The sequence below is a fragment of the Clarias gariepinus genome, chromosome 6, assembly GCF_024256425.1.
Source record: "Clarias gariepinus isolate MV-2021 ecotype Netherlands chromosome 6, CGAR_prim_01v2, whole genome shotgun sequence".
Classification (NCBI taxonomy): Eukaryota; Metazoa; Chordata; class Actinopteri; order Siluriformes; family Clariidae; genus Clarias; species Clarias gariepinus.
In genome coordinates this window covers 3068677-3088191 of record NC_071105.1, presented here as the reverse complement: position 1 = coordinate 3088191, position 19515 = coordinate 3068677, and the positions used below count along the sequence as shown (strand labels likewise).

The 19515-nt window shown below is 38.6% G+C and overlaps 1 protein-coding gene across 1 annotated transcript; it reads right to left on the bottom strand.

The window, feature by feature from the left end:
- Positions 1-10625, bottom strand: LOC128526112 (omega-amidase NIT2). Its single transcript, XM_053497696.1, has 10 exons — positions 10401-10625; positions 9051-9169; positions 7475-7595; positions 7273-7361; positions 5675-5768; positions 5503-5577; positions 4985-5063; positions 3139-3237; positions 2293-2348; positions 1-2169 (listed from the first exon to the last, which is right to left on the bottom strand). The coding sequence occupies exons 1-10, from the start codon at positions 10426-10428 to the stop codon at positions 2075-2077; spliced, it is 855 nt and encodes a 284-aa protein (XP_053353671.1). The 5' UTR covers positions 10429-10625; the 3' UTR covers positions 1-2074.
- Between the last annotated feature and the right edge of the window lie 8890 nt (positions 10626-19515).

The following is a 19515-nucleotide window of genomic DNA, read 5'->3' as shown; positions in this document are numbered from 1 at the left end:
TCGGGTAGAAATTTCAGTTTTATTTTCGCTTCATCGTATTTCAGTTCATTACATCATTAGGCATCATTATAGGCAGCCTCTAGGTAGCTTACAACTTAACAAACGTTAAGTCAGTTAAACAGGATTGGTGACCTGTCAATCAAGCCTTTTTTTCTTTCAGAAAAAGATTTTAAACACATTCACAGTATCGATTCCCACTGTTAGGTTTAACTTTAAAAGTAATGATAATTATATGTTTCCTGTCCACAAAAAGTCTTTCAGGCACTTTGTGATGGTTTAACCTGTTCTCTCTGACAGTTACTGATCGAACATGCAATAAAGACATTGTACACCAAGTGGGTTAAGGCATCAGAATTACCTTCTCAAAGTGAAACCATAATCCTGTCTGTACAGGCGTTATCAGGAGTATAAGGACTGTCTGTACTGCGTTTAGACTATAAGGATTATTTCTATTTTCAAATAGGATTTATAGTCAGATAATTATTCAAAATATATGTAGATACCAATAAAGGGATTGCAGGGATTATATCCTGATGGTGATTATATTCTTTCTGGATTCAATTCCAATAATCGTTATATGGATATAACCATAGTAACCTGTACCTAAATATTTTTATTATTATCTTTATATGTATACAATCCTGTTTTTGACATACATTCCTTATCGACATATAATTCCTATAATCCTTGTTTGGATACAATCCAAGGATTCCCTTCTTAGACAGAAACCTAATAATCCCTCTCAAAATATACATCACCAGGATTACATCCAAAAAGAAATTACAGGACTTCTAATTAGACAGAGATACATAAAAATATACTGTATGTGGATTACTGTAGAGATTATTGCCACGACATAATAACTCTTGACATAGATTAGGACTATATCCAAGAAGGCAATTCTTTGAATTATATAATGAAATAGGGATTATTGAAACTACATGCAGAAATTCTTATAATGTCTATATGTTATATATAATCTTGTTATTCCTTATCTGCATTTGATTTCCACAATCCCTATCTAAATATAATCCATGAAATTCAGATTATCAGAATAATAAAAAAAAAAAAAGAAAGAAAAGAAACTTTGAGGATTGTATTAAGATAAATATTATTGGGAATTTATCCACACATTAAATTATTGCCACTCCATCCATAAAGGGATTATAAGGATTTTATCCTGATAATTGACCAGGATTAGCCTGTATCTAGATGGAAAAAACAGGATTACAGTATATCTGGATATGAATAATCAGGATTATAATCCTACCTAGATATACTTCCAATAATCACCATCTTGTAATAATCATAATAATCCCAGCCTAAATATAGTCCTTATCTACATGCAGTATCATTCCAATAATACCCATAAGGATGTAATTCATGAAATCCTTACTTGTATAGCATCATAATAATCCCTTTATTTTGTTATTATTTATATATAATTTTTGGGATTATATAAAGGATTATATCATGAAATTATGTCTAGATAGACTGGAATTATATCTGGATAAGGGATTAAAATCCCTTTACAGTAAAAATCACTAGGATTGTAACAGATTGCCATCCCATCCACAATGTATTCAGATCAGCAGTAACTGAAAGTGGGTAAGAGAGTAATTAAATAAAAAAAATATATATATATGGAAATATTCAGATTTGGCATTTATTGGTATTAAGATAAAATGAAGATTGTTCAGTTTATATTTGAATCAGAGTAATTATTGTTTGATTTGTATATGGATTATTAGGATTATGTCTGGAAGGGGATTATTCACATACAATCGCACCATTCAAAAATGAATTAAAACAGATTATTAACTGATATAATACACATGATCCATGAGTCTAAGGAAATTTATAATGCCAAGTACTGGATTATAACTATCAAACTAATCTCCATCTCAAATTAATTTCAGAAGATTTAATTAAACATTTAAAATGTGAAAAACTGAAATCACACCAATACGATTTGAATCCGAGGTGAAACAAGCGACCAGGCTTCTCAGTCAGGCAAAATCAAGTGTCTGATTTTTTCAGCGATGTCGTCACACACACACACACAGGCGTGCACTCAGCCCTCGTTAACAGCCTTCACCGTGTATATGTCGTCACGTCTCTGCGATGTGATCGGGATCTGTTGACGCACGTCAGCCAGGTACTGCAGGTCTACAGGAGAAACAGATGAATGGTTTCAGGTGAGCAGGAGATCGATATTCTGATAATAAAATTCATTACTGTGTATTAAAGTCACTCTAATTCTAAGACTTTAAAAGAAAGAGTAAAACTCACCGATATCAGCGTACACTACGCTTTCGTCCGAATCTGCTTTTGTGATCACTTCACCCCTGCGAGAGCAAACAACACCGTCAGGATCGAGCGTTTTTTACCCTTAACTACATAAGGATCATAAGTGCCGCCACAAGGTCGAATCCTGATGATGATAAGAGGATAAGAGCGTGTAGTATAATATATTTTGATCTCAGGGTGAGAGAAATGGTCCTACACTGATCAATCACAATGAAACCTATACACTCCAAAGGAAAAAAAACAAAGAGCAGCGAGGATACAAGTGTGTGTAGCTAAGTGAGAACTCATTTTGCAGAATCGATATCACCATTTAAACATTTCTAGACATTCTACACTCCTTAGATGGGCCTGTTGGTGATTTATTCTATTGTTCTACTTTAGCAACACAATATGGAGTGTTTCATTCTTTACCCTATTTTCGTAGAAAGTAAAAAAGTAAAAATGAATAAACACAATTCGATCCTCAGGGGTGGCGAACACTACAACATTTACAGACGAAGCGAGACTACTGTACTTTTCAGTTTGGTCTGTGATACACTGCCCCCTAGTGCACACATTTATATTCCATAAAAGTACATTTTCAAATGAAATGTAAATACTGTATACACTATACGGGCAGTTTTTATCCAAACCTGTTAATTATTGAATTCAGGTGTTTCAATCAATCAGGCCCCTTATCCCTGGTGAAGGACAATCTTAATGCCCCAGCATACCAAGACATCTTGGACAATGCTATTCTTTCAACTTTGTGGAAAAAGTTTGGAAATTATTATTATTATTATTATTACATTTCTAGACACATGACCGTACACGTCACACAGTACTGACCAGGGGTTAACGACAGTGCTGTGACCCCAGGCCACGTAGCCGGCACTCTCGTCTCTGGCTGGTGAAGCCGTGGCCACGTACACTTGATTATCCACTGCCCTGTCACTCACAAACACACAGAGCACATACTGACACACTGTAACCAGCTTACTAAAGTTGAGCAATGCGTAAAGGATATAAGAGAAAGGATATATATATATAGATCACACCGTAACTTTAGATGGCCTTTCTGTTCCATCAAGTGCAACAGTAAAAGACCTCGGTGTGATTATAGATTCCAGTCTTTCATTTGAAGCTCATGTAGATAATATTACCAGGATAGCATTCTTTCACCTCAAAAATATTGGCAAGATAAGAAATATATTGTCACTAAACGATGCAGAAAAACTAGCTCATGCTTTTATCACCTCTAGGTTGGACTATTGTAATGCCTTACTGTCTGGTTGTTCAACTAGATGCATAAATAAGCTTCAGCTAGTCCAGAATGCAGCAGCGAGAGTCCTCACTAGAACCAGAAGATATGAGCACATCACCCCTATCTTATCTTCACTCCATTGGCTCCTTGTGAAATTCCGCATAGATTTTAAAATACTACTCTTGACATATAAAGCATTAAATGGTCTCGCGCCGCAGTACCTGAGCGAACTGCTAGTGTCTTACGATCCGCCACGCCTACTTCGATTAAAGGATGCAGGCTGCTTGTCAGTACCGCGTATTATGAAAACTACAGCTGGGGGCAGAGCTTTTTCTTACAAAGCCCCAAAGTTATGGAATCGTCTTCCAAATAGTGTTCGGGACTCAGACACAGTCTCAGTGTTTAAGTCCAGGCTAAAAACCTATTTATTTAATCAAGCATTTTTAAACATAAATAAATAGATTAGCCTTAGGTAAAGGAGCAGATCTGGGGGACTCATTGACGTAGAGTATTATGGTGAACTGGTATGTTTAGTTACTGTCCTCCCCACTCTCATTGATCACTCAGGTATGTTGACGGTTCTTAGGTTCCCCTCAAGCCTGTGTTTCCTTCTGGCTCTCCCTTTTAGTTATGATGTCACAGTAAGTCCTGCTGGAGTCCCTGCTTGCACTCTGCCCTAAATATTCATTCACATTATACATTATGTGACTGTGACCATACCTAACTGTTATCTCTCCTCTTCTGCTCTCTATCCTGTTCTCTCACCCCCTCTCTCTCTTCCCTCTCTCTTTCTCCCACCTCTCTCTGTTGAGCTACACATGTTGTTCCTCTGCCCTCCGAACCCGTCTGACCCATCCTGGTGACCCGCGTCTGGTGTGTCTCTTTGGGATGAGTCTGGTGTCTGGGGTCGGTTTCATTTTACCATGAAGACGGTTCTGGCCTCGACTGATACTGACAGCTGTTTCTTTGAGGACTTGGCTACAGTTGCTCAATAGTTCAGGACTGGAATTTCCTACAAGTCTACCTGAGCCTCCAATAACTACCTGGACTCCATATTAACATCAAGTGTTATGCTGAACTGGCTGCCAACTAACACACAGTATGAATGCAGATCATTTCCTGCTTTCTGTTTCACCCAGATGAGGATGGGTTCCCTGTTGAGTCTGGTTCCTCTCAAGGTTTCTTCCTATTACCATCTCAGGGAGTTTTTCCTTACCACTGTCACCCTCAGCTTGCTCACCAGGGACGATCTGACCATTTTGATTCATGCACACTCATATTCCATACAGACTTAAATAATTCTTTTAATTGTGTAAAACTGCTTTGGGACAATGACAATTGTTAAAAGCGCTATACAAATAAAATTGAATTGAATTGAATTGTACAAGCAGAAAACAAACAGGTGTGGGAAACGTTACTGTAGTTACTGACCGAGCCCTCTGAAGCAGCTCCCAGTGAGCAGGTCCTGTGGTCATGTTAAAGGCTCCGGGATAAACCAGCAGCTGACAACCTGCAGTACAGAACATACATGATGACATTACTATCGGTCGGATGGGATCAGACAGCTGACAGACAACCATCTGTAAAAATGAAGTGATCATCCACCGATCTGAGCACCCTTAAAAACAGCATGCTATGTAAAATAAAACTAGGATTTCATTATATTGTTTTATTATTAAATGATATTACATTTTCATTATACACATACTGATGTAAAGGTGAATACGGATTGTCAAGTCATTTTCCTACTCAATTCGTTCACACCAAGGTAAGAAACTTTCAATATCAAGCAAACACCTGTAGCACGGCTGTAGGAAAGTGAGGAAAATTGTTCCTATAAAATCATTTTTAAACAAAAGTAATAATAATGATAGGGTTTGTTTTTTTTCTCTCACTTGGTCTATTTCATTAGGTCTTTTAGCTGTTATAAGCACTAATGAGCACTGTACCTTTCCTTGCGTAGAGCTGTGCGAGCTCGGCAAAGCGTATGTCGTAGCAGATCCCCACGCCCACTTTACAGTACGCTGTGCAAAATAAATACAGAATACAGAATAATAAAGATGCTGAATAGACAAAAAAAACGCTGAAATACAATCGACCATAAAACAGAAGATCACTCACGGGTCTCGAATATGGATAAACTGCTCCCTGGACTCAGCGTCTCCGACTCCTGGAAACGGATTTTCCCGGGAACGTCGATGTCAAACAGATGGATCTGTGAAGAGAGAAAGAGAGAGGGAGAGAGAGGACATGTGTTGAAGTGAATGCTAAAAGTGTTTTCTCTTTCTCTCCCTGGCTGATGCACACTTCGTGCTACGACCACATCACAGCCGTGCTGATATTCATTACAACAGCACTCTCTCTTTCGTGTGATGTTGCTTATGTATATCTTACAAACTAATTTACATAGATAAACCAAATAAATTTTGTAGTGTTTTGCAATTGGCATCTCTATATTTTGAAAAACTGTTGGGGGGGGGGGGGTTATTTGCACTTTGAAGCAATTTTTATGGTTACTATGCATTTATTACATATACCCTGCCTGGCCAAAAAGTCACACACTCTACTATTTCATTCAGTCATCTTTAGCTTTGATTACACACACAATGTGGTGTTTAGTTAATGTGTAATAAAGATTCCTCGTGCTCCCTGAGTCGCCCTCTTACACTCTGAGTCCTGGAATATGTCCATTCCATCAGGGAAAAAGGAAACCCTCCATAGATGTGATACTCTGGTGATTCAGTACATTCAGGTGGTCAGCTGACTTCATTTTATTGCCCCATAACGTTACTGAGTCTAGACCTGAGTAACTGATCAACCCCAGATCATAACACTGTCTCCAGAGGCTTGTACAGGGGACACTATGCATGATGGGAGCATCGCTTCATGTCCTTCCCTTCTCACCCTGACACGCCCATCAATCTGGAATAGGCTCAGTCTGGACTCATCAGGTCACATGACCTTTTTTCTTTGCTCCAAAGTCCAGTCTTTATGATCACTAACAAACTAAAGACTTTTTTTCTGATGAGTCTCACTAACAAGTGGTTTTATTATGGACACACAGCTGTTTAGTGCTAATCCTGTGAGTTCGCATCACACTGTGTGTGTGCGTGTGTGTGTGTGTGTATGGAAATGCTTTTACGTACAATATTAAAGAGAGCTCTAATTTCTATTGAACATTTTTACCATACAACTTCACTAAGTGTTTAAGTGATCACCAGTCATGATTTCTTCCAAAGTTTTCCAAAGATTTCTTCAAAGCTGACGGTTCAGGTTTATCCTTATTAGTTGGTTTCTTTGCTTGATGCTGCCCAATAATTGTAATTTGGCGCCTCTAAAATAGCCATTAATTTTACCCAGTGGGAGTAATTTCGAATGTAATTTTATTTTTGGAAATACGGTAAAAAGAAAAAAATATATATTAAATATATTAAATATTTTGATAGATTAAAAAAATCCTAAAATATGCCATAATGACGAAGTTAATAAACTTAAGTGTCGACGCAACAGCAAAAGCTTAATGAAACACAAACATTTAAGATGTTCATGCTAAAAAAAATTTTTTTATTAGTTCAAATAACAAAAGATATATTAACGACACGCAAAGGCACAGAGACACCAACAGGTACCACGGAAACCAGTTAATAGGTTAGAAAATTATTCTAATTGTAAAATGCACAATTTTCAGGAACACAATCATATTTCTAACACACACAAACCTTCCTGTGTTTAAGCAGAAGTTTTCCATCAGGCCCAAACACTGAGCAGGTGTTAAAGAGCTTCCCTCCATCCTCCTCTGGGATGGAGCCTGAAACATTCAACACACACACACACACACATTAACTGTAATGACAAACCCTACAGACTCACACAGCGATTAAAATGATCTAAAATGTATTTTAAAGGTTATAAAGTTCTTACCTCCTACTAGATAAATCCCGCACTCCTCGGCGACCTTCGCCAGCACCTGCGTCGTCTCTCCCGGAATTTTCTCAGCATATTCTGCAAAGTATCCCGTCCCATACGGAGAGTTGAAGCACTCCTACAGAATAGGTATGATGCTATTATCATCAATATGTTTTACATATTTTAAACCTTTGCTAATACTACAATAATTTGTTGCAATCTGTGTAGAATCATAACGTTCAAACCCAAACAAAGACCTCGAAAATGTGGTAAAGTACAAGGGGGTGAAAACTTATGCAAGTTCCAGTATTTACAAGCCTAAATGTAATAAGTAATAGATGATCACAGTTTGGTGCTGTGTTTATGTAGGATCTAGTAAATGTTACATGGAGAGGCAAAAAACTTTGCCAGGTGGCACAAGAGGGCGCTGTACAGACAGGTATAAATGAGTGAACCGTCAATCATAGTCAGTCATAGTTTGCATGTACTGATTAATGTTTTTTACATCCATCTTTAAAAACGTGATATAAACATACAGTTCAACTTTCAAGACAAAGTGTAATTTGGAAGTTGTGCACAGTTCTATATCTAAGGATCAGGTTTAAAATATACCACAATACACTACAGTTCTGGAGAATGATATAACATGTTATACTCTGATAGATTTAATTCTTCTACTATTTATTTCTGTATTATATGTTTATTCTATTTCTGTTATCTTTTCTTTTTTTTTTATCACTGACGCTTCTAAACAAAAAAAATGGAATGCAATCATTAAGGACAGGAATCACCGGTCACCTCCCGATACAAAATTATCACAATAATTTGATACATTTGCGTTTCAACAAATATCCCGATTCAACATTCCATTTTTCGAAAAAGTGTAATGCATAGCTAAATGTAGCCTGTTCCTTTTAACATAAGTTTCCTCACTTAAAACCCAAGTGCAGCGTTGGATTTGTAAGGATTTGCATGTTCCAAAAGAGCGGAAAACAAGCAGCTGAACGCAAAAGGCGTTATTTTTGTATGAATATTTTTGGGTTGTGGAACAAATCGTCTGAGTTTCCATCATTTCTTATGGGGGAAATTTAATATACGAGTGTTTTGATATACAAGCATGCTTCTAGAACAATTTGTGCATCGCAATTCAAGGTTCTTTTCTCATTTCTGCATTTCATTCCTGTGTGCCCTTCTCTGTCTCTCCTGCCTTCTTACTTCTCCTTTTGTATTTCTCTTTATATCTCCCTCCTGTACAGACTGAAGCCTAAAAAGTAAAAAAAAAAAAAATTTAACCATATTTTTAGCTCCTTTTTATTTTCTTTACACTACTATGACCTAAAGCAGGAAAGATATGAAAGTTTTTCAGGGTTAAAATCCAACCTAATGTGTTTAGTGATGAGAATATTTTTAGTTAATGTTACATCTGTTGTGTTCCCAATAAAGAAAGCGAGAGAGAGACACAAAGAGAAGAACCAGGAGAACCCCCCCCCCCCCACTCCCCAGGCTCCCATGTAATTCCGCCCCTAGTACACACATCAACTGTCTGCTTAAAAAGTAAACGAGTGCCTGCTCTTACACTGTTTATACTTACAGGTAACAACACGACCTTTGCCCCCTGACCTGCTGCCTCCTTCACCAGCTTCTGAGCTCGAGACAAGTTTTCAGCCTTCGACTTTGTCACATGCAGCTGCACCACAGCCAGACGGAACTCTGTAACATATTTCATTTATTCATTAAAACACTATGTAAGTGAAAAGACAGACAGAGAGAGAGGGAGAGAGACACAGAGACAGACAGAAAGAGTGAGTGCGATTTTAAAACTTAGACACTTCCGGTTCTTCTCAGTACAGGTAGTCCTCGACTTACGAATGAGTTCAGTTCCGTGAGCACGTTCATAAGTCTGATTTGTTTATAAGTCCAACAAAGTCAGACATACAATGTAAAACATACCAATTCACTTGACTAAATCTCTGTCCCCTTTCCACGCAATGCCATCATGTGGCCAAAAACCATAACCGTGCCTAAGGACATGAATGTCACACCTTAAATGTAAAATATAACAGCATTGTCTCTGTGCCTTTAAATTGTGAGCGGAATTCGGGATGCCATTTTGTCTCAGAGCTGTTTTCCACTGTTTTGGACTGTGAACTCTGTTTTGTGGAGGATTTTCCGATATTAGGATTATTCACAATCAGGACAGCTTTACAGGACAGAATTTTTCTAACATCACACTCCCAGACTGATTCACTGAAACCGGTGAGGCCGACTCATTTCTCCCCCTCCACACACACACACATATATACAATACACCGGACTTTAGACATTTGAACATATTGTATATAACCGTCAATATTGGTATCTGGTGCACTGCATTGTCTATTTTTTGTACGATACACGTGAGCTACTTCTGTGATTGAAACGGTCTGTTCATATCTTCGAAAAATTCAAAACTTGAATGTTCGTAAGTCGGGGACTACCTGTATAATATTGATTTGGGGGTAAGGCTACGCATTGTAATGTCACAAAACTAAACAATAAAATATGTCAATTAATCTAAACTATTAGCATTGCATGCTTCTTATAGGTTTAATAAATAAAAGTCTCAAAATGAATGGAAATTAAATGAAAAGCTTTGGACAGATTTAGTGTACTACGTCGTTTGTAAAGGAGGTTAGGCATTAACGTCACACTGCACACTTACATAACACATTATAAATGATAACTTGATAATTTAAGTACATAAAAAACACAATAAATAAATAATCACAGTGTTGCAATTCCTGCAAAACAGATACAATTGTTTTATTTATAATTTTATCTCTATTACAATGTGCACTGAACATCAGCTCGCAGTGAACTGAGAGACTGTAACAAATCCCTACAGTTAATAAAGCTTCACAGAGCATGAACAGTGTTATAACACACACACACACACACTCACTCGCCATAGCGCTTCTTATCGCAGACATGAGGAGCTCACACTCCGCTCAGTCCAGCGCAGCCGACACAGACCTGTTCGCTCCGGTTTAATCCAGATTACAGCCCCGCTCCCTGCACTCGTGCACTCTGTATCACATCAAAGCAGATTGTAACGCGAACGAGTTCTGTACACTCTGTAGTGCACTCCACTTGTGTTTTACTCACGGCCGGTGTGTGCGGACTCTGCAACCTTCACAAACCGGAAAAGACTCTAGCAGACATTTCAAAGTAAGAGCATGCGTGCGGAAGTCTATTATTGTCTAAGTCTGTCTTTTAAATGTATTTAAATTCACTTACAGATGAAACACTGTCTGTATTTATGCAAAACCAAAATATAATAAACTATACTAGGCTTGCTTTGGATTTATGGGACTTTTTTAAAATATTTTATTTACTGTGATATTATTTTTGCAGCACAGTGACATGGCCTCTAAATCACTCCAGGGTCCGGGTTCTGTTTCAGAGGATAGATGCGTCGATATTACAGATATTACAGTGTGAACAGAACAAATTCAATTCAATTCAATTTTATTTGTATAGCGCTTTTAGCAGTTGTAATTGCCGCAAAGCAGCTTTACACAATCAAAAGAATTATTTAAGTTTGTATGAAATGTGAATATGTATGAATCAAAATGGTCAGTTTGTCCCTGGTGAGCAAGCCGAGGGCGACAGTGGAAAGGAAAAACTCCCTGAGATGGTAATAGGAAGAAACCTTGAGAGGAACCAGACTCAACAGGGAACCCATCCTCATCTGGGTGAAACAGAAAGCAGTAAATGATCTGCCTTTATACAGTGTGTAGGGTGGGAGGCAGTTCAGCTATAATAGCTGATGTTAATTGATGTTAATATGGAGTCCAGGTAGTTATTGAAGACCCAGGTAGACTTGTAGGAAGTTCCAGTCCTGAACTATCGAACTGTCAAGTCCCCAGAGAAACAGCTGCCAACACCAGTCGAGGCCAGAACCATCTTCTAGGTAGAGAGAATCATCCCCAGACACCAGACGCATCCCAAAGAGACACACAGGGCATCCATGTGACGAGATCTTCAACCAGGAGCGGGGCACCAGGATGGGTCAGACAGGTCCGGAGGGCAAATATACAAATATATCTATTTCAACAAAATCAACAAATCAGATCTAATCAACAAAATGGTAATGAGGAACATTACTTGTAATGTAAATGTAGGCTAGACCAGTTCAGTAGTGACTCTCTCTCTCTCTCTCTCTCTCTCTCTTGAGCTACAATCCAGAGTTACCAGCGATTCTGACCCCTTCTACCCTTCGCACCTGTCTTTTGGTTAAATTTCTTGTTGCATGAAAGTGTTTGGCTGCTGCTGAAGATGGCCCCATATGATCTGCTTGAAAGGTATATGAGGATTGACAACAGGTGAACATCTTCCTATTATATAATTATAACTTTTAAGGTTTCTTCCTATTGCCAGTTCAGGGAGTTTTTCCGTGCCACGCTCGCCTGATAATCTGATAATTATAAGTTATAGTTTTTTTCTTTACATTTTTCTCATTTCTATCCATAATTTTACACGTCTGTAAAACTTATTTGTAAAAAATAAATTTTTTAAGAGCCATACAAATAAAACAGAATTCAATTGAAATTAACTAAATTAAAAGTGGTGAATAATACAGTGTCTCGAAAAATTACAATATTTTATTGTATTGTAATATTTTGTGAAAAAGTTTATTTCATAATTTAATTTAAAAAAATAATGAAACTTGCATAGATTCTAGTTTCAATCCATATAAAGTAAAATATTTCATACTCGTGAAAATACTGTAACAAAAAATATCTTAAAATATTTGAATATGTTCTAAGATCAATCAAAAATTATTTTCAATACTAAAATATCTAGCTTCTAAGAAGTATGTTTATTTAAACACTCAACACTTGGCTATTTTGGAAATCCTTGAGCATGCATTAGTGCATCATGGAGGCGATCAGACTGTGGCACCGCTGATGCATTATTCAAGAACACGTTACTTTGATAGCAGCCTTCAGCTCCTCTGTTGGTTCGGGTGTTTCACATCGTTCTCTTGACAGTAACTCAGAGATTCTCTTTGGAGTTCAGGTCAAGTGAGTTAGCTGTCCAATTAATCGCTCTAATATTAAAGTCAGAAAACCAGTTAGTGGTGGTAGTTTTGGCCATGTGTGCAGGTGCTTTTTAAAGCTTGTCAGCAGAAGAAAGATTGAAGTGCTTTAAAATCCACACAGTGGACCAACACCAGCAGATGTCATGGCACCCCAAATCATCGCTGACTGGGGAAACTTTCCAAACTCAGGATAGTGCTTAGGATCTCAGGCTTTTAAGTTCTCCAGCTTAGATGGCTGTAGAAACTGTTAAATTTTATTTTTACAGTAAGTGTTTTAAATAGCATTACTAATATGCTTTTCTATGTATTTATATTCTCAGTAGATGTCTGTATGGTGCACACAAACGCCCAGCATTGTTTATATACAGTATATTTGTTTCATTCTTGCTTACAACATGACTTCAGTATGACTTTAATAAATGTGGAAATTACTAACAGCAATGCACTTTTATTGAAAAGTGATAGATTTTCCTTTCCCCTGGCCAAAAATATTACGATTATTACAATGATGATGATGATGACAATAATGATGTTTATTATTATTATTATTATTATTATTATTATTATTATTATTATTATTATTATTGCTCTCCCTGTGCACAAAACAGATAATTCACTAATTAGTTTTTACTAATTTGTGGGGCTGACAATATTTTGTTAATATTCTTGCATTGAATTTAAAATACTACAATATAATTTCTCCTAAGGCGGCATGGTGGTATAGTGATTAACTGTCACCTTGCACCTCTAGGGTCTGGGTTCAATTCCCGTCTCTGTGTGCATTGAGTTTGCATGTTCTCCCCATGCTTGGTGGGTTTCCTCCGGGTACTCCGGTTTCCTCCCACAGTCCAAAGCTATGCAGGTTAGGCTAATTGGCGTTCTTAAAAAAAAAATTAATAAATTGCCCGTATTGTGTGAATGGGTGTGTGAGTGTGTGTGCCCTGCGATGGATTGGCACCCTGTCCAGGGTGTACCCTGCCTCGTGCCCTAAGCCTCCTGGGATAGGCTCCAGGTCCCCGCGACCCTGAATACAGGATAAAGCGGTATAGAAGGTGAGTGAGTAAGATCATTTCTTCTTTAACATACAACCATGATGAATTGCAATGCTGAAAATTTCTAGAATTGTAAATGCTTTACGGATTTCTTTCCATTCAGATCAAAATGCAATATAGAAAAATAAATAAATTATTGTGACGTTTTTATTCATTTCATGTAACTGAAAAAGTTAGTTTGCTTCAAGTTATTCTGGCACAGTTAGTGACTGATTAACATTACAAAATTACTTTAGGTATTGTAGGAAATATTTCATTCTTAGTGTGTTTCATGATATTCTGTGTGCGTGAGAACAGATTGTGTTTCTTTACCACGACACAAGCTGCACTTTTAATAAACAGATTCTATAGTAGTTTATGTTAAAGGTCGTAAAACTGTTGAACGCTCGTAAATGCAGAGCTACTCCTAAATTTATGTTCTTCCTTACCTTATCTGTTAAAAGCATTCCAGACTGGATGTAAACATTCCCACATCCACCTTTTCTTTGGTTCTTTGTGTGTGTGCGTATATATACTCCTGTCTCCCACAATAAACTTTGAACGTCTCACTGAACACTGACTTGTGTGCTTCATTGAGGGGTTCCCTGAGCTCAGGCGGGACAGCAGAATACAGGCGGAGCACTGAGTAGACCAAAGGGGGTCTACCAAAATTCAAGAAATCCTTACAATTTGGGGGCTCGTCCGGGATACCTCTAATCAGGTGAGTGCTGCTTTAAATTTTTTTCTTTATAAGCATAGAGCAAGCACACTCCCTGGGTTTTTGGTATCTGGACCATATACAGTACGGGGGAGGATTGTCTTGGGGCTTTTACGCCTGTTTAGCGCGCGCTCGCTTCTGAAAGGTTCCTTGAACTGAAGCATAAGTGTGGAAGCTGTATTCTGTTGCCTGCTACTTGTCTTTGTGTGTTGTTTGTTGAAGATATTGGTTATTTCTGTCGCGGGTTAATTTACATTTATAAAATGGGTAATAAGACCACAACTATTTATCTGAAATACTTTTGTGAGTTGCTCATCTGTGCCTGTCTCCCCTGTACCCACAAAACCGTGCTCACCTTCGTCGGAAGTGTGTGCCTCAGGAAAGGGAAAGACTCCTAAGAAGGTGTCAGGACGAACTTCTGACAGCCCTCTATCGGATGATCCCGAGGATACTGATGGTGAGGATAATGATAATTCGGACGATGAAGGTCCGGATGAGAGGTCTCGCCCCAAACCTCGACAAGAAAGCACTGCGTTTGTTTTCTCTATGGGACCAAGGGGTCCAAAAATCCTTCCACCATCCGTAAGCACGCTGAAGGACATTATTAAGATGCTCCCTTCTCCCAACAAACCTTTGAATTTTGTTGATATGCTGATAAAGGCTTCTAGGCACTGTCAGCCCGTGGGTGCGGATTATCGCTTTATTTTGCAATCGGTTGTGGGAGATGGGTACGATGAGGCTGATTTGATAAAAACGGTAAAATGCTTAGACTCTAAAATAGACAAATTGGCTGTAGTGGAAAAAGAAAAAATATGACTTTCTTTGAGGTAATTCTAATTAGGCTATGAAACTCTTAAAAGATGAGCTAACTACTTATCTTCTTGCATGTCAGCAAGCTAGTCAAGATCTGTCACAGGTAACTAATTGTAGACAAGAAAAGAAAAAGTTTCTTGAGAGGTTTCGAGAGACCTGGACGCTTTTGGATGGTATGACCCTGCCTGAAGCAAACCCTAACTTACTTTTTCCTTACCACCTTCTTGAATAATTGTCGACCAGAAATCATGAAAATTTTAAAGTTTCAATTGTCAGATGGTTCTACAATGTATATTAAAAAATTAGGTGAGCGTGTGAAAACAAAGAAAGGAGATGGTATTTTAGAAAATAAACATGTTTGTCTGTGGAGAGTGGAGGATACAGAGGTAGAGGAGGTCTGCAGGGTCAGAGTACAGCCCGTAGGTCTGGTAATTTTTATTACTGTCATAAAGAAGGTCATTGGGCTTGTGAATGTCGCATGAAGGCCTGAGATAAGGAACGTAGTGGACAAAATATGTATAATCGATTGAATGATGGTCAGTGGCATGATGCTAATGAGGTGTTTTCTCCTAATTCATCCCAGCAGCCGCCGTAGAGAGTGCAAAAACAACAGCAATATAGACCCATTTCCCTTCTCAGGGATGCAGGTAGGAGCATATGATGCATAGGGATGCCCTCAGAGTTCCAGCCCCGCGATGTTACTTCGTACTTTCGAGTCACCTCAGGAATAGATAAAATTTTAAGCTCACTGCTCAAGCAGGGTGTTGTTAAACCATGTGTAAGTTCTTATAACACACCTGTTAATCCAGTACTGAAACCTGATGGTATGTGGAGATTTACAAAAGATCTGAGAAAAATAAATGGCATAATTATCCTTGTTGCACCTGTTGTGCCTGATGTGCTGTCCATTGTTTTCTCTAGACCTTGTCATCATTTGCATTTTTCTGTTATTAACCTTTGTTCTGCCTTCTTCAGTGTTCCTGTGGAAGGGCAGACACAGCCATTGTTCGCCTTCACCCACAGGGGGCGTCAGTTCACCTGGTCTCGTCTTCTGCAGGGTTAATTGACTACCCAAATGTTTTTTCGGCTGTAGTAAGAGATGCACTTGGTGATCTAACTCTCCCCACTGATTCTGTTGTCCTATTGCACGCAGATGTTTTACTGGTGTCCGCCGCTGCGAAGAAGCCACCACTTGTCTCCTGAAACACCTGGCAAAGAAGGGTTTCAAGGTATCTAAGACTAAATTACAGTTTTGCAGAGACATTGTAAAATACCTGGGCTTTGAACTCTCCCAAGGTCAAAGAAGGCTCTTAAAGGAACGAATTCAGCTTATCATCGACACTAAACGTCCGAGCACTAAACATGCTTTCATGGCTTTTCCTGGGACTGGTCAACTACTGTCGTCAGTGGATTCCTGACTGCTCATTCTACGATAAATGCATCAGGAGAGTCATCTCACACAACGATCCGCTCCAACAGCCTCTGACATGGACTGCTGAACTGGAAAAGGCCCTATGTTCTACTCCAGCGCTGGGCCTGCCTAACTATCAAAAACCGTTCCATCTAAAGGTCTGTGAGCACGGGGCACCGCTATTGCTGTATTGGCACAGGAACATGGGGGGGAGTGAGACCATGTGCTTTCTTATCCAAAACTTTAGATGCTGTGGCACAAGATTTGCCTGCCTGTCTCAGGGCTGTGGCCACCTGTGGGGTGATGGTACAAGATGCTGAGAAGATTGATCTCTCTCATCCTTTAATTTTGTATTCTCTATATCAGGTTAAACAAGTGCTACAGAACCTTCAAACACAACATATGAAGGCTTGGATCTGGGTATGAGATTATCCTTTGTCCTACAAGTAACTTAGAGATAAAATCCACCTCTTCTTTTGACACCCTCAGATATGCTCTGGCACGCTTGATCAATGCACAGGATGACAGGCTAGTAGAAACAGATCATAACTGCTGCTTAGAGATTGTTCATTCCACTAGTATACGTCCTGATATGTCTTCTACATCAACAACTGATGAATCTATGGACGTCCAAGGTAATACGCTAGCTTATAGTGTTGCTAAAGAAGCAGCCTGAAAAGAGATTTTCTTTCCTGACTCTGGTTCTGATTTGATCAATACATCCTTTCTTGCTAGCTCTTTGATTCCAGATGTAGATTTATTGTCTTTACAAGCTTCAGAATGATTCCTCTTTTTGGCAAGCTCAAGGTGCCTACGTTGTTTCTGATAGTTTATGGTATTGTGCTGATGGTTGTTTGTGCCTGCCGTCTCATTGTCTTCCGTTTCTCGTGCGTGAGTTCTATGGTGTTACACATCGCGCGCGAAGGGGGGTTAAGGAAGATATGAAAGAACTCTTTTACATAGCCAACATGCTTGGAACAATTGATTCATTAATATCTAGATGCTTGGTGTGTGCTCAGAATACGTTAAAATATCTTCTGGTTTTGGTAGACAAGTTTTCTAGGTGGGTGGAAGCTTTTCCGTGTGCTCGAGAGAATGCAAAGGTGGAGTCCTAGTGAAAGAAATAATATCTCGTTATGGCGTGCTTTATGCTATTGACTCAGATAAAGGAACACGTTTTACATCACAGGTAACACAGAATTTGTGTAAATATCTTTCACTGTCCTGGAATTTTCACATTCCTTATCATCCACAGTGATCAGGTATAGTAGAAAGAAAAATTGACTAAAGCAATGCGAACCATGGGGAGTAAAAACTGGGTTGATCTGTTACCTGCTGTTCTAGCTGAAATAAGAATGACACCATCAAAAGACGTGCACATGTCCCCACATGAAATTATATTTGGCAGACCTTTTCCGTGCCATGGAGGAAAGGTAAACCTGCGATAGGAACAACTGATCTTGATGTACATATTGCTGAATATTCTGCTGCTCTAATAGATACTCTAACTAAACATTATGAACAAATTGCTGATGTGACTTTAATACCCTCAACAAAACCCACACATCCTTTTACTGTGGGAGATACTGTTCTGGTAAAATCTTTGACCCCCAGAAAACTGGGAGATTGTAAATATGACGGACCAGCAGAAATAATCGCAATTGCTCGTATTGCTATCCTAACTGATCTTTTTCCTCAGTGGATTCATGCTACTAGGCTGAAGAGATGTCCTGTCGGCGTGAGACCAAAAGATGAATAAATGCGTGTGTATTATTATCTTTCTGTCTCTGTGATTTTTGTTTCCTAGACTAAAGACGTGCTGCAGTGATGTCCAACCCATGACGTGACCTTGATGGAGTGACATGACACAGAGGGATCGCCTTGGATTGCCACGGGTCGACTTTTTACTTCTGCTATTAGTGTACCATTCCTGGTGGTGTCTTAGTGCCTCGTGAGGTGGGACGAGTGCAGATTGGGCGTGCCCGCACTCTGAGCACTGTAGCGTCAAGAAAGGCAATAGTTCACCACTAGTAGTTATTTATGAGTTTGACATTGTGAACAAGGTTTTTGACACACACGAGTTTGCACTCAACCTGTCATGTTTCTGTGTATTTTTCGCTGTGTGCAAAATTCTTTGTATGAGTATGTTTCAGGGAATGTTCCTGCGCCGCGTCCGATGGCCTATTGTCGCCGGCGACTTCTTAAAAGCTCTGAGTTTTATTCAACGATGTTTCTTATGAATAAAAGGGGGGAATTGTAGGAAATATTTCATTCTTAGTGTGTTTCATGATATTCTGTGTGCGTGAGAACAGATTGTGTTTCTTTACCACGACACAAGCTGCACTTTTAATAAACAGATTCTATAGTAGTTTATGTTAAAGGTCGTAAAACTGTTGAACGCTCGTAAATGCAGAGCTACTCCTAAATTTATGTTCTTCCTTACCTTATCTGTTAAAAGCATTCCAGACTGGATGTAAACATTCCCACATCCACCTTTTCTTTGGTTCTTTGTGTGTGTGCGTATATATACTCCTGTCTCCCACAATAAACTTTGAACGTCTCACTGAACACTGACTTGTGTGCTTCATTGAGGGGTTCCCTGAGCTCAGGCGGGACAGCAGAATACAGGCGGAGCACTGAGTAGACCAAAGGGGGTCTACCAAAATTCAAGAAATCCTTACAGGTATAAATAAGACCTTAATTAAGCTCAAACAATGCACAATACTATTTAATTTGAATGTTGAATTAGTGTATCAGTACGAATACCTAATTAATAAATTAGTATTAGTATAAATGTAATTTCAACAAACTGAAAAAAAACTCCAAAGAATTCCCCCACTGAGGGTAAAGTTTGTGCACATATAAAAGTCTTGACCGTCATGCTCATAACTATCAATGAACTCATTAACCACACCCTTTTATTAATTATTAGATAAGATAAGGTTAGATAACTCTTTACTAATCCATAGGAGAAATTGCAGAATATATCTCATAAAACTC